Genomic DNA, 16,030 nt, shown 5'->3' on the forward strand with positions numbered 1-16,030 from the left:
TACTCTGTTCATAACCCTTTTCCAAATAATTTTGGTTTCTTCGGAGCATCAATATGCAACAATGGGTAAGAACTGGGCAGGGGACATCTCTGAGCTCTGAAGCTCAATTTACATCAATACATACGTAAGTATATTCCTTGAGCACTATTCTACAGTTTGCAAGCACCACTCACAGTGGACTTAAGAGTCACCTGGGAGAGTTTACTAAAAATGAAGATTCTAGAATTTCACCACTAGAAAGACTCAGTAAATCTGCAGTAGGGCTCAGGAAACAATTTTTAATAAGCCCCCCCGCCCCAATGATTCTTAATGCAGTTCTAGCTACCATTCTTTTTTTTTTTTTTTTGGCTGAGTTGGGTCTTTGTTGCTGAGCGCAGCTTTCTCTAGTTGCGGCGAGTGGGGGCTACTCTTCGTCATGGTGCCGCGGGCTTCTCATTGCGGTGGCTTCTCTTGTTGCAGAGCACGGGCTCTAGGCGTGCAGATTTCAGTAGTTGTGGCTCGTGGGCTCTAGAGTGCAGGTTCAGTAGTTGTGGCGCACGGGCTTAGTTGCTCCGCGGCACGTGGGATCTTCCCGGACCAGGGCTCAAACATGTGTCCCCTGCATTGGCAGGCGGATTCTTAACCACTGCGCCACCAGGGAAGCCCCTAGCTACCATATTGTGAGAAAGAACCATAATACCATTTAATTCGTACAACTTTGTGATGTACTCGGATAATCATTTAACAAATGGGAGAAACTAGGATGTTTGAAAGGTTCATTGGTAATTTGCCCAAAGTAACCCCTTCAATAAAGTGTACCCACAGGATTCAGACCTATCCATTTACTCTAAAACCTGTACCCTACTACACTACTTTGCTTAAGACTTATGCCAAGAAAATAACACACAGGGGTCAAGGTCCTAAAATCAACTTTCTATTTTCAGCAAAACTGAAAATTTAAAATATTTTACAGAAGATTCTGATGGAAAACTCTTCCTTCAAGTTATCTATACTCCTTTTGAACTAATTTTAATTTACTCAATTTTTAAATCTTCTCTTAAAACCCAAATTTTACTTTAAACCAAAATCAGAATGAACCATGCTAATTTTCAACAGCCTGAATTTAAATATTATTTTACTCATGAACCATGAACTGGAATCAAGCACATTTTTTCCTTTTTTCTAACTCAAGTGAACTGGAATAAAATCAAACCAAACCCAAAATTAATAAATATTTTACTTGGTCTTAAGCCTTCACTTGAAACAATATCAAGATGTATCAATATTTTAGAAACAGGTTTATTTCCCATGGAAGTCTAAAAGGCTTGCAGCATGTGTCTAAAGAGCTTTGGCTTTTAGGAACTAACATTAGAATCTTTAAGTCTTAAACATGCTTATCTGCTTGATTTACAAAAACTGCCCAATTTGGGGCAGGGAGAAAGTAGACAAATACATTAAAATCTTTCTTAATGAGGAAGTTTACCATATTACCAAAGAAACAGTATACCATACATGGGTGGGAAGAGTAAATGGTAAACACTTAGACTAAAGAAACAAATAATTACTTTAAAAAACACAGTGACTCACTGATCAGTGATCACACTTCTGGCAACCTCAATATTGAACAGCCGTGAATCCAGAAGAAAGCCAAAAAATAGCTCTCACAAAGCTGATATATTTTATTGTAGTCTTTAGTGAGCGTAATATTAAAATCAGCACTCTATAATTTCTTTTTAATAGATTACATCTGTTCTTGGCCTGACACACATCCCCTCGATGCTCAATATTACCTTCTGACAACCCAAAACCCTGACTCAGTCTTGCTTTCTCCTGAACTACGCACCAAAGTTATCTCCACCCCTAAATCCAAACTGCTTTTCCAATAGCACAGCATACAAATTTACAAGCGTTTTTATATGCATTTTAAAGAAGTTATTAACCTAAAATTTTATGCTATATTTCAAACAGCAGTAAAGGAGAGAGGGGAAGGGCAGGATCTGTTTTCTCCCAGAAGACTTGGTTACTCTAGGTTGGTCCCATGTGCTTTATCAATTACAATTTAACAACTAATATCCAATCCATGAGGGCAACAATTAAGTTTATCACACGTTTCTTGCTGTAACCCATTTTATGCCTATGCACGCAGCCAGCTGTAAAATATTTGCTCATTTATAAGTGAACAGCTTCCTACAGGATTCCACTAAACTTTGAAATCTGCTAAAATTCTTAAAGTCACTAAAACAAGTACCTCTAATTCCTCCTCTAAAATGATACAAGACTCTGTAATCTCTCAAAAGGACTGGGTCACTCAGTAGACTGAGAAGAAAATGCAAAGACAAATTCAGTGGTTTGACAATTTTCCCTGGGACCAACCCTGATCACCACACATCATCTTCACCAATAACATATCTGTGGAGCACTTGACAGTTTATGAACATGTTTAGACCCATAACCTCACTTTATCCAGGCAACAGTCCTATGAGGGAGGTAGAACCAATAATGAACTGTAGAACTGAAGCTCAAAAGATAAGCAAAATTGCCCAGGTCGTCCAATTCCCAAGTTTAATACACTTTCCAATGCCTATAAAAATGGAAGCAAACCAAGCCATTTATTTCTATTAAAAAATAAATCCATAAAAATAACTCAGCCAATAGTACCACACATTTTAAGCATCCTCACACATTTTTTAAATTTTTATTTATTTAGTTATTTATTTCTGGCTTCGTTTGGGTCTTCATTGCTGCACGCAGGCTTTCTCTAGTTGCAGCAAGCGGGGGCTACTCTTCGTTGTGGTGCACGGGCTTCTCATTGTGGCTTCTCTTATCGCAGAGCACGGGCTCTAGGCGCACAGGCTTCAGTAGTTGCAGCATGCGCGCTCTAGAGCGCAGGCTCAGTAGTTGTGGCACACAGGCTTAGTTAGTTGCTCCGCGACATGTGGGATCTTCCGGGACCAGGGCTCGAAGCCGTGTCCCCTGCATTGGCAGGCGGATTCTTAACCACTGCGCCACCAGGGAAGCCCCCTCACATATTTTAATATAAACTGCAAAAATACTTTTTTTAAAAAAAATTATTTATTTATTTATTTTTGCCTGTGTTGGGTCTTCGTTTCTGTGCGAGGGCTTTCTCCAGTTGCGGCAAGCGGGGGCCACTCTTCATCGCGGTGCGCAGGCCTCTCACTATCGTGGCCTCTCTTGTTGCGGAGCACAGGCTCCAGACGCGCAGGCTCAGTAGTTGTGGCTCACGGGCCTAGTTGCTCCGCGGCATGTGGGATCTTCCCAGACCAGGGCTCGAACCTGTGTCCCCTGCATCGGCAGGCAGATTCTCAACTACTGCGCCACCAGGGAAGTCCTGCAAAAATACTTTTAATAAAAAATTGCTTCGTTTTGCCTGAGACATAAGGCTACCTGATACATAAGGCTATCTAAAATGAGTAAAATGAGGGTCAGAATTCCTCTGAGGAAAATCAAATCAGTGACCTGATAGCAAACATTTAAGTACTTGAACAGATTCATCACAATACAAAATAATAATCCACTGGTTAACGACAGCTGCTACTTTTGCAGGAACAGAAGGAACATTTCCTGCCGTTTTTTTTGGTGGGGGCATGTCTGCGGGGGCAGGGGGTTTGTGTGGTTTATTCTAAATAAGAAACCTACTGGGGACAGAAAAAGCAGGGAAGCATGATTTTTCTAATCAAGAAACAAAAAAGAAATATGAAGACTAAATCTCTCTACGTTACACAGTTTTAGGAATCTCCTGTTGATCTGGCTGAATTACAGTATTTCCCTTTTTTTTTTTAAGTTTTAAAAATATTGATTAATTCATTTAAAAATAACAGAAATAACAAAAATAAACCCATTACATGTTAACATAATTAACATACAATATTTCACTTTTCATAAATGTAAAGATAACAGCATATTTGCTTAATAATGATAATAATTGAATTTATTTTTAAAAATACCCCCAAATCTATATAATATTTGGGTGGTGGATGCTGTCCCACATCATGAAAAACCAACTCTGAAATATGTGCAAATATAAATACCAAATTAGCACACCGTTCCTCATTCCCAGTTCTAAACAGCTTCCAAAGATACCCAGCACCAGTTACTGACTAACACAGGGATGTCTAACTCAACACACTTTCTTATTATCACCTTCTCTCTCCCAGAACAGGAATCATTCACATTGTTATACTCTCCCCCCACTCCCTTAAACTTGCATTATTCTTATGTCAATTAAATCCACCTCAGACAACAGACATCCTAGGTTACTTCACCTTCTGTTTTTTGTTTGTTTGTCTGTTTTCAAGTTGTAGTTACCAAAAGAAACTTTCTCCCCCTTTCTTTTCCCTATCACTTCATTCCACTCAAGAACTAAAAAAGCAACCTTAACCACAGCTGGTAAGCAAAAGGATAGCACTTCTGCTCTTACACCAGTATCAAGAGAAAGTAAAGCCGTGAGTTAAAAAGCCAATCCCATCAATCTATTAAGCTCCTGAAAGTACCCAGAAAGATGTCAGTTTCCCATAGTCTCTATCTACTCCTCATCTCCCTCAGATTAAATCCCTTCATCAATCTAGTAGTACCAGCATTTGGAAGAATTTTTCCAAACTAATTTTTAGGGGGGTTTTAGTTTTACTAAAATAATATTATAATATGATATTATTATAATATTATATTATCAGTAATAATATAGAGAACATTATTATTCTCTATTATTTTTCACTATAGTATGTAGATATCTGAGCTAATTATGGCTTAGTTAGGCTTTTGTAGGATAGCCTGGGAACCTAATTATTTTTATTTTACATATTTACAAAACTTTCAATGAAAAATTATGTTCTGAGTTCCAAAACAACTGATGAACTTTTAAAACACAATCTGTTTACAGGCTAAGACTATTCTGTATAATCCGGGAGGAAAATAAACATAAAATGTACAGTTTAACTTGTTAAACTGTTAAAGTGGAAATGAGATAGGGTACCTCCTAAGAACTTTACAAGAATCTCTTTAACTATGAAAAATAAAATAACCAGGTAATAAGAGTTCTGTCAATTCCATTTCTATAAGGAACACCATACACTTTCAAATAGTGGTTAATTAATTTTTAGTTTACATTTATAACTACATAAGTAATGATACTATGTTTATAGTTAATAAGAAATATGCCTAAGAGAAAAATATATTAAATAGCATTGTCCCAACTGATTCTAATCCTTTGGAATCAAATCCATATTGGTTTTCATATTTACCCCTTTCTTCCTTCCTCCAAAAGCTGACAACATCCCCCAGTACTCTCCCCACAAAAATGGACTTTAGAGAACAGAGCAATGCCATTCAAATAGGACAAGTCCCAGGCCCATCTCTCCATGGAGGAAGAGTAATGACAGATCAACTGGGTCAATTCACAAAGCAGAGTCCACTCTGCATTTCTCCTCACAAAGCTCTGCTACAAGAGAAGCTAACTGGGCTCTGTTAAATAAAGAGCATTGGAATGACACAGTCTTACACTCACAGTGGGACTATAATAAGAGTTGGCTCCAATTGCCACTGCCTAAGAAGTATGGCTGATCCTCTTACTAGTGGGTCACAGAAGAGCATGCTGGGACACCCCCATGCCAGGGTAGAGTAATTCTCACACTGCTGACTCATAACTTATAATGTAAGAAGCCTAAGAGGACTTAAAGAAAAAGAACTCTCGTCCTTGGGAAACACCTACCTTGCTAACCTTGCCTTTTCAGATGGTCTCTGTCATCTCCTACTGTTACCTACGTGACCCAATGATAAACCAGGACAGGACCAGTGTAAGCCTATAACAGTGACTGCTGGCTAAGTTCCTTTTTTATACCATACCCCCACAATCTACAGAAGCACTGGAACACATACTCTAAAGTCAGTGGGAAAGTGAGTACCATTTAAAATGAGAACAAGAGAGACAGAAATGCAATCCTATACTTCAAGTACTTGTATTTTAATAAATCATCTGTGTGTGGCTTTATAAAACATTAATTCTCATATGTGTTTGTGTTACATACAACCTTTCTAGTTTGTAAGTATTCTCTCATATTAATGGCATACAGTAGGCTAACTGTAGAAAGTTTCAAAAATCTTGAGAACAGAAAAAGAAGATGCAGTTGAATTTCTGGTTCAAATACACTGTTATTGATTAATTCTTCACATGCTTAATAAGCATTATCGGGGCCTCCCTGGTGGCACAGTGGTTAAGAATCCGCTTGCCAATGCAGGGGACATGGGTTTGAGCCCTGGTCCAGGAAGATCCCACATGCCACGGAGCAACTAAGCCCGTGCGCCACAACTACTGAGCCTGCACTCTAGAGCCCGCATGCCACATCTACTGAAGCCCGCACACCTAGAGCCCATGCTCCGCAACAAGAGAGGCCACCGCAATGAGAAGCCCATGCACCAAAACGAAGAGTAGCCCCCACTAGCCGCAACTAGAGAGAAGCCTGTGTGCAGCAACGAAGACCCAACGCAGCCAAAAATAAATATAAATAAATTTATTTTTTTAAAAATGAGCATTCTCTGGGTACTAAATCAGTATTGTGCTAAGAACTGGGGTCCCAAAAAATGAATAAGATAAACAAGAACCCTTCCTTCATGGAGTTTTCTGTTCAAAGAGAATTTATTTGTTTATTTATTAATGAAATCTGGATTCAATATTTATTCAAAATCTGGGTTCAGTATTTCCTATAACATAATAGAGCCAGGTACCTTACTAATTATCTTCACATAATACCTTACTTAATCTTAATAATCCTGTGAAGTTCATGAAATTACTTCCACTTCACAGATGAGGAAACTGAGACTCCAGGAAGTTAAGAGACTCATTGGAAATCACAAACTATGAAGAGGGGCCACATTAAAACAGCTATTCTAACTCCAAGTGACGACTCTGTTACTAATATATCAATCTGCTTCTAAGAAAAGGCCAAACAGGAAAAGGTACCGCTGGCTGCCCAGATTATGAAATTAACTTTAACAAGAAACGAAGTTCCAAAAATCTTTTTTAAAACATTCTGGTGCAAATATATACAAATAACAGGACCAAGACTGCAATGAAGACATTTCTGAGTTGATTCCCTCCAAGACTCCATCCAATACAGCCCTCCATTCTGTGTACATTCATGCTTCACAGATTAAATACACTGTAATAAAAGTTAATTATAAAGTAAGTATCTGTAGAACCATCATACTTTCTCACCAGTTTCCATTATAAAAATATGAAACTACGAACCCACAGAAGAGCTTAATGGTAGAGATAGAGTTTAAGGCTTCAGAGATTTGATTTGGTAAACAGTCTCGCGCAACTTATGATCTTTTAGATCAACAAGGTCAACAGAAAGCCACGTGAACTATTACGCTTAAAATGTTACTTTAAATCTCATCAAGGAGAAATATACTATTTCCCCCTATTTTTGAGACCCCCATACACACAACCCATAGTCACATACCTTTGTCCCAGGCCCCTGCATTATCCAAAAAGGAGCAAATAAACATTAAGGGAGAAAAGAACAAATGTACCAAACAATCCAGGTACTATAACAAATAGAGAAGAAATAGTGGACTTCAGAGACCAATAACAGCAGTTGAACCTTGACAAATTCATTAATATATCCATCAAAGCAAGTGAAGCAACATGCTCCTGCAATAAACTGTGTCCCAAGTAGACAACAGAACCCATAATTTACAAATGTCCTTGGAAACCTGAAATGTTTGATTCCAAATTTTAAAAAGAGAGAATACTTTAGTTGGGCTATTCCACATCTTGGGTAGGATAAATATTCCATATAATCTAGTCAACAACATAAATGGACTCCAGAAATTAACCTGGCACTGACATCTTAAGCTTTCCTTTAGTGACAGATTTTCTCGAGTCATATTTCTGGGAGAGTGTAATAGACAATGCTTATGTCCAACACATGTACATAAAGCCTAATTTACCACTAATTTTCTAATTTTTCAGCTTACATTTTCAACTATTAGTAGTGTTGTTACATTGAGAGTTAATACACACACTTAATTAATACCCTCCCTCTCTTCTCTAAAAACTTCCCCCCTCCCATTGGGTTGAGCACCTGAATGTATTCATCCAAGTACTTATTTCTTCCTAGACTAGACAGTGGAAAATCAACAATAAACAACAAACTGCTTGCTTTCATGGACCTAGAGCCCAGTGAGAAAAGCAAAGATTATTTATACAAATAATTTTCCAGTTATAAAACAACTGAGGTAAGAGTATGTAAAAGAGAACTACAGGATGCAAGGAAGCCCATAATGGAGGATCTAGAACCTAATTAGGGTTGGGTCACCTAGAGAGAGTGATATATTTTGGTTGAAATCTGAAGAAGTGTGAAGGGGGGAGGGACAACAGGATGGGAAAAGATAATAAAGGCGTGTTAAAAGAAAGACATTGAAGGAGTTCAGGAAAACAGGGGAATAAAAGAAGGGTAGTCAGTCACAAAGACAATATATTGCATGATCCTGTTTATATGAGATGTCCAGAAAAAGCAAATCTACAGAGACAGAAGGTAAATTAGTGGTTGCCTAGGGTTGGGGAGGGGCGTGGGGGAGAAGATAGGGAGTGATTGCTAATGGGTTAGAGATTTCTTTGGGAGATGAGGGAAATGTTCTAATATTAGATTGTGGTGATGATTGCACAACCCTGTAAACACACTAAAGATAAATGAATTGTACAATTTAAATGAGTGAACTTTACAGTATGAAAATACATACTCTCTAAAAGTGGGGGCACTCAAAGCCCAAGGCAGCGTGGTTAGAGCAAAGTGAGCAAAACAGAATGGAGGCAGGGGAATGGAGAAGAGGCCAGGAGCTGCATTACTATGCAGGTCTGTAAACCATTTCAGTATCACTAGATTGAATTAAATGACTTCTTGTCTGATACCTCAGTATATATTCACCGCAACTCAGAAATGGTTATTTGAAGAATAGATCCACTATCTCCCCAACTTTGGCTTTACAGCAAAAACAGGTAGTTTAACTACTTTAGCTATCAGATACTTTAAATGAAACTGATGTCACTGAGAAATGAATGATTTCTAATTAAGCAGATTATTTATAAAATTAGACATTCTGGCAGGCTACCTCTAGAAAAACAATGACCATCAGTGAAAATAATACACTACAGCATGGTTCCTAACACTGCTCATACTTCTAAAAGCAATTCTGAAGGAAAATGGTGAAAAGACAACGTACTGAGAACTCTCTCTGATACTCCTCAATATGGTAAAAAGTAGAACATGAAAATGCCATAGGCAGCCATAGGCAGTTAGGAGTGGCAAGGTAGCGGAGGGAGGGTCCAGGAAAAGTCCGCAGCTAATGTTTTTTACCCCCGAAAGCCCCTTACACACCACCTGTGAACCTCAGCAAAGGCTGAAAGGCCAATGTCTTCAAGGTTATTATACTAAATTGAGGGAAAAAACAGAAGACCACAAAAGTGGAATGTACCCATGGCTTAGTGGTGGAAAAAATGCTCAGAAAGGATTACACTGGCTAATAGACTTCTTTACCTACTATACCCCTCAGGCTACAGAAGAGTGGTTGAAAAACAATGGCCACACTAGTAGAAGACAAAGATACCCAAACTAAGGTGAAAAAGAAAGAATTCACTGATAGACATGGTATCAAAACAAAAGATCTGGAAAGAGCTGCCCAATGTAACCATAAGAAAGTTGTAAAAAACTGACACAAACACACTACAGGAAAAACATGCAAAAGCCAAATCAAACACTTATCTGAAAGAACAGGAAAAAAATTCCTTCCAATAGTGAGAACTTAAAAAGAACGTAATTAAAACAAGAGTCCAAAGATAAGGTCATAAAACAACAGAAAGATTAAAAAGAAAAATTATTTTGGTCCTTGTATTAGTTTCCTGTGGCTGCAGTAACAAATTACCAAAAACTGGGTTGCTTAAGAGAACAGAAATTATTCTCTCACAGTCCTGGAGACCAGAAGTCTGAAATCAAGCTGTCAGCATGGCTGCGCTCCGTCCGTAGGCTGTAGGAGAGAACCCATTCCTTGCATCTTCCAGCTTCTGGTAGCTGTCCACGTTACTTGCATTGTAGCCTTGTGGACACATGATTCCAAATCTCTGCCTCCATGGTCACATAGCCTCCTCCTCTGTGTGTCTGCTCTCTTCTGTGTATCTCATAAGGACATCTGTCAGTTGGACTTAGATCCTACCAGGATAATCTAGGATGATCTCATTTCAAGATCCTTAATTTAACCTGCAATCTGCAAAAACCCTTTTTCCAAAAAAGGTAACATTCACAGGTTGCTAAAGTTTGACATGGATATCTCTTAGGGACTCATTTTTCAGCCTACCACAGTTCTCAATTTGTTCCTTAGCTTAGCAAAACAACCATAGATCTAAAAACTAGAAACAGCAAAGAACAGAAGAGACTTGGTGAAAAATTAATGCAAGGGGGAAAGGAAATCATAGTAATGCAGAGGGAATCAATGAAGAGATTAAAGTAATTCTTGAGAAGATAAAAAATGTGGAGAACAAAAATGATAATTATTGGGCTTCCCTGGTGGCGCAGTGGTTGAGAATCTGCCTGCTAATGCAGGGGACACGGGTTCGAGCCCTGGTCTGGGAAGATCCCACATGCCGCGGAGCAACTAGGCCCGTGAGCCACAACTACTGAGCCTGCGCGTCTGGAGCCTGTGCTCTGCAACGAGAGGCCGCGATTGTGAGAGGCCCGCGCACCGCGATGAAGAGTGGCCCCCGCTTGCCGCAACTAGAGAAAGCCCTCGCACAGAAACGAAGACCCAACACAGACAAAAATAAAAATAAATAAATTTAAAAAAAAAAATGATAATTATTGCTCCAAGAATGGATTCCAACACATGAGTAGAAAAAGTATTCACAGATACAAATTTCCTTGAAATTGAGCAAACTACATCTGCAGGACAAAAAGTTATGGTGTATACCAGAAAGAACTGACTCAGAATGGTTGAAGTATCCTGGTTAAACTAAAGGATAAAAAAAGATTCTATCAGGCATCCAAACAGAAAAAAAATTAGTCACCTACAAGAGGAGGGGGGCAGGGGATGTTTGAGGAAAAGCCAACAGACTAGCTATGAAAAAACAAGCCAGCTTTTTTGTACCACTGCTTGGTTTATGACTTTGGCAAAGTCAAGGAAGCTCCTTTCTAAACCTCACTTTCCCTATCTGTAAACTGAAAGGAGTGAATAAATATGAGCTTTTAGATCCTTTTCAGGTCTTAAAGTATATGATTTCATGGCAGCCAGATGAAGAGGATAAATTTCAAACACTAGGTTTTAGAACCTAATTCTCACCTTCCAATTTTTATTCAGTTACAGGCTGGGAAATAAAGAAGTTACTATTTCAGTCACTCCTCCTACCCCCAAATATAGCTATCATTTATACCCAGTAAATTAGCAAATATTAAAAAATAAAAAGTAAACACTTGAGGTTTAACAAGGAGACAATAAAACTAGGCATCTTCAAACACAATTAGCTCTTACTGAGTTCTAGAGGTTTTATCAATTTACACTTTCACTCCCAGTGTTGGAGAATTAGTATCTTAAAACTACTAAAAAGTCTTAAAATTGTTCCCAAATATCAAGCAAGAATGTTAGAAAAAAAGTTCACTTAATGAAGAAGGAGTATTCGTTAGGGGCAATGAGAAGGTATCTGCTGGAGTAAGGGCAGTGAAAGATAAGGTGTGAGAGAGAACTGAAGGTTTATATATAATATAATCTCCAGTAGTAGTCTCAACATTTGAGTCAAAGAGACCCTGTAGAATTTGTTATTGCAAGGGGGTCTCCAAATCCATAAACAAACCAACCATTGTTGGAATTGCACAATAAATAATGTCATACCCACAAATATATACACATATGTATATAGATTATTAAACATGAAATCCTGTATTAAGTATATTTTTCCTTAAAAGCATCAACAATGACAAACAACAACAAAACCCTACCCTTTGCCTCAGTATTTCCCTTTCTAGGAATATGGTGGGGAAAAAAGTAATCAGAAGGACTTCCCTGGTGGCGCAGTGGTTAAAAATCCACCTGCCAATGCAGGGGACACGGGTTCAATCCCTGATCCGGGAAGATCCCACATGCCGTGCAACTACGCCTGTGCGCCACAACTACTGAGCCCGCGCACCTAGAGCCCGTGCTCCGCAATGAGAAGCCACTGCAGTGAGAAGCCCGCGTACCACATGGAAGTGTAGCCCCAGCTCGCCGCAACTAGAGAAAGCCTGTGCACAGCAACGAAAACCCAATGCAGCCAAAAATAAATAAATAAATAAAGAACATAAACATTAAAAAAAAAAGTAATCATAAACTGAGAGAGAATGATTGCTTTATGTACATTCATATTCATTGAAGCAATATATGTATCAATAAATTGGAACCAATCTAGATACTCCAAAATAAGAGAATAACTAGGTAAATATGATAATGCTCCAGTGAACAGAATATTAAACAACCATTAAAAATAACTTTCAAAGAATATTTAAGTTTACAAGGAAATATTCATGATTACATGAAAAAGCAGGTTACAAACTGCTATATACTGTGTGATCCCAATGTTGAAAAAAATATTACAAACACACCAAAAAGTAAACAGGAGCTTTACTCTGGATAGTGAGAATACAGACAAATTTTCTCTTTTGTACCTCTTTGTAATTTCCAAATTCTCTATAATTGAGCATGTAAATTTTTTAAAGATGAATTTGCTTAAAGTTCTAAAAAGATAATCTTTTCACAGAAGTATTACTGTTATAATCTAACGTTTCATCACTGGGTTCTAAAATATCCAAGTAAGCTTAAGGAACTGTCTAAACTAAAAAAAGAGCAAATGCCTACTTTCTGAATGTCTCATCCTTAGTTTTAAAATAGAGTATAATCAGTATTATGAAGAGATGGATTGAGTGCCTCATAGCCAATGTTTATTTTTCAGTTAAGCATTGATTCTTATATTCAATACAGAAAAGAGTGACAAGAAAATAAGCTGGATAAATCATGACTCATTATGATGTACATTTAAAAGATATCCTAAAAGGCTATCCGTATTCAGATTCAACTTTTATGAACCACTCTGTGACTGTTCATTTAAATCATAAAACAATCAATGAGGTATTATTACTATTTAATAAATAAAAGAATTGAACAGGCCAGCCCAGAGCCTCACCATACCACAACTAGAACCTACTAAAGCCAATTTACATCACCAAAAACCTGTTCCTCCCCCAACAAACTATTTGAAATTGTCCAAATTATACCACTAAGGTCATAGATCCCTCCAGCCTACAAGAAACTTTAAGGACTAAATCTATCACACCGCATATCCTTGTTTACCTAAGTCTTCACCAGAAATATAAGCCCCTCTTATTTGCTATTAACTCTCATCCCCCATCTACTCTATATATCCTTCTCATCTGAGTCAACTCCTCGACTTCCCCTTCTACAATGTCCTCTGAATTCTTACTCTGATCAGCAAACTCCCATCTGCTGGCCTTAAGGAAAACATAATTTCCCCCAAGGATACTACTTTCAGAAATCCCACAGAGGCTGATTCAATTCCTCGACACATCTCAAATAATGTCCTTCCTGCTCCTTATTTTCATTTCAGAACCTCTGGTCATCCAAAACAACCCCCACCACCCCGCAAAAAGAAAAAAACCTTGCTTAAAATTGAGGGACTCCTGTCTATTCTGTTTCCTCCTCTACAAACCTCTAAATGCTGGAGGTCTTCTGGTCTGGGTCCTAGACCTCCTTTCTCTTCTGCCACTATACTTTCCCCAAATTTATCTTACACATTCCCAGAACTTTAATTACATGGTATTCAAATTATTAACATTTGAGAGCTGTTGGTTCTCAAATTTATTTCTGTAGCCCAGACCTTTCTTTCAACCTTTAGAGACCCTTATATTCAACCTCCCATTTCAGTGTTACACTTGTCTAAATCATGTCCCTGATTAAAATACTTGAAAGGGTTCAACATGTTATACAAGATTCTACAAAATCTGGTTGGATTCTCACCTCATGCCATTCTTCCCCTTGCTCACCATCCTCAGGTCACACTAGGCTTCTTTCAATTTATTAGATACACAAACGCTCTTTGCCTCCACAGGACTCTTTTACATATTTCCCTGTGCCTGGAATGGTATTTTTCTAGGCCACTAGCAGACTCCTTTTATCTTTTAGGTCTCAGCTTAAATATCACTTTCTCAGAGAAGCCTACTCTATGACCATCCTAACAAAGTAATTTTCCTCTGTTATTATCCTCTCACTGTAACCAGCTCTTTTCCTTCAAAGTATTTATCACAATCTGTAAATATAAGTAAATACACAAATAATGTCCTGACCACATTAAATATTCAAACTGTATCTTTCGAATGAATCGAAAATCAGTGAATGAATGGACTTACCACAACCATATAGCTAACACACAAGAAAGCAAGATCTGCCCAACCTAAATCCAGTGTTCAACATACAACAATAATGTCACTACAACTCCTCATCTCAAACTTAACGTAACTAACTTTAATATTTAACTAGATTTAATAATACTTACTGTAAAAAAGTATGGTAAAGTTTTGAGATCTTAGAATGTAAAAATTACAAGGATCAGAGTGCTCAGAAATGTAATGGGAAGTCTGAATTATTGAAAAAGTAATAAAATAATTTTACTTAAACACTTCTCAAAATATTTCTGAAACACTTTCTTATCTGAATAAGCAAAAGACAATAAATTTAGCAGGCAGAGCTCCAAATTTTCACTCATAGAACAACTGTTTGGAATGAAACATTAAAATTTACAGAAAAAGCAGTAATTTATGTTCTTAATCCAGTCCATAAAAACCTATTTAACACTGGTTAAATAGGCCTTAGTACTAATAGTACAAACCTGAGTTCTGGGTCCAGGAAGCAGGACCGTGTAGTGAAAGAAGGCTGAGGGTAAAAGAAGAAGGTAAGAGTTCATTTGAGTCCCTGGGTAGCCTGCTTGTTTTTTGACTCTGCCATGTCCTAAGCTTCTTTTTCCCATGCCCTGATGCATGCATTCAACAAGGGACAGAGGAGGAAGTGGGAAGAAAGAAAGAGAAGAGCAGTATTTATTAAATACTTGGCAACAAGTACAGTGTTGGGCATATCCTATTTCACTTACTCCCACCAACCCCACAAGGCAGTTATCATCATCCATTGTTTCACAGGGAATAATTAACTTTAAGCCTATGCTCTTTCCACTACTTCTTAACCAATTCTAATTAAATAATTGTATAATTAACTGTTTAATGTACTGTCCACAAGGAGATAAGACAGGTCTGCATTTTACACCAGTTTTCATAAAAGAGCTCAAAATCTCTTGGATGAATAAATGACTGAATCAATAAATGAATGAGTGAGCAAAATAAACTGAAGCTCCATCTCCTCTGTGACCTGTCCTAACCATTGTAAACAATGATTATTCCTCCTCTGGAGTCACACTGACTGTCTCTATCTGTGCTGTCTAACACAACAGTCACCAACTACATGAGGCTATCGAACACTTGAAAGTGGTTAGTCTGAATTGAGACGTGCTGTTATTACATAACACATTTTGAAGACTCAGTATAAAAAACAGAATGTAAAATATCTCAATAACTTTTGTATGTATTACATGTTAAAATGTAGTTAAGTTTTGAAATTGGTAAGTGTAAGTCCTCCAACTTTGTTCTTTTTCTTTTCAAGATATTTTTGGCTATTCAGAGGCTGCTATGGATTGAATTGAGTCCTACCGCAAAAGACATATGCAAGTTCTAACCCTCAGTACCTCAGAATGTGACCTTATTTAGAAATAGGGTTTTTACAGAAGTAATCACATTAAAATGAGGTTATTCTGGTGGCCCCTAATCCAATGACTGGTGTCCTTATAAAAAAGGGTATTCTGGAAACACAGACAAACACATAAAGGGCAGACAATGTGAAGACACACATGGAGAAGACATCCAGGTGAATGGAGTGATGCATCTACAAGCCAAGGAAT

General features: G+C 37.8%; 1 protein-coding gene across 6 annotated transcripts in view; it reads right to left on the reverse strand.

Annotated features, from left to right (window-relative positions):
* The window catches only part of GSK3B (glycogen synthase kinase 3 beta), a 201,724-nt gene that overhangs the window by 141,416 nt on the left and 44,278 nt on the right, over window positions 1–16,030 (reverse strand). For 4 of the 6 annotated variants that reach the window (XM_082394941.1, XM_082394940.1, XM_082394943.1 and 1 more), the window contains exon 2: window positions 14,915–15,055. The exons of the other annotated variants lie outside the window; for them this stretch is intronic. In XM_082394941.1, the coding sequence (XP_082251067.1) occupies window positions 14,915–15,055 (141 nt within the window). The remainder of the gene's footprint in view (window positions 1–14,914; window positions 15,056–16,030) is intronic. 6 annotated transcript variants of the gene reach the window in all.

This window comes from Balaenoptera borealis, assembly GCF_965194805.1.
Source record: "Balaenoptera borealis genome assembly, chromosome: 5".
NCBI lineage: Eukaryota > Metazoa > Chordata > Mammalia > Artiodactyla > Balaenopteridae > Balaenoptera > Balaenoptera borealis.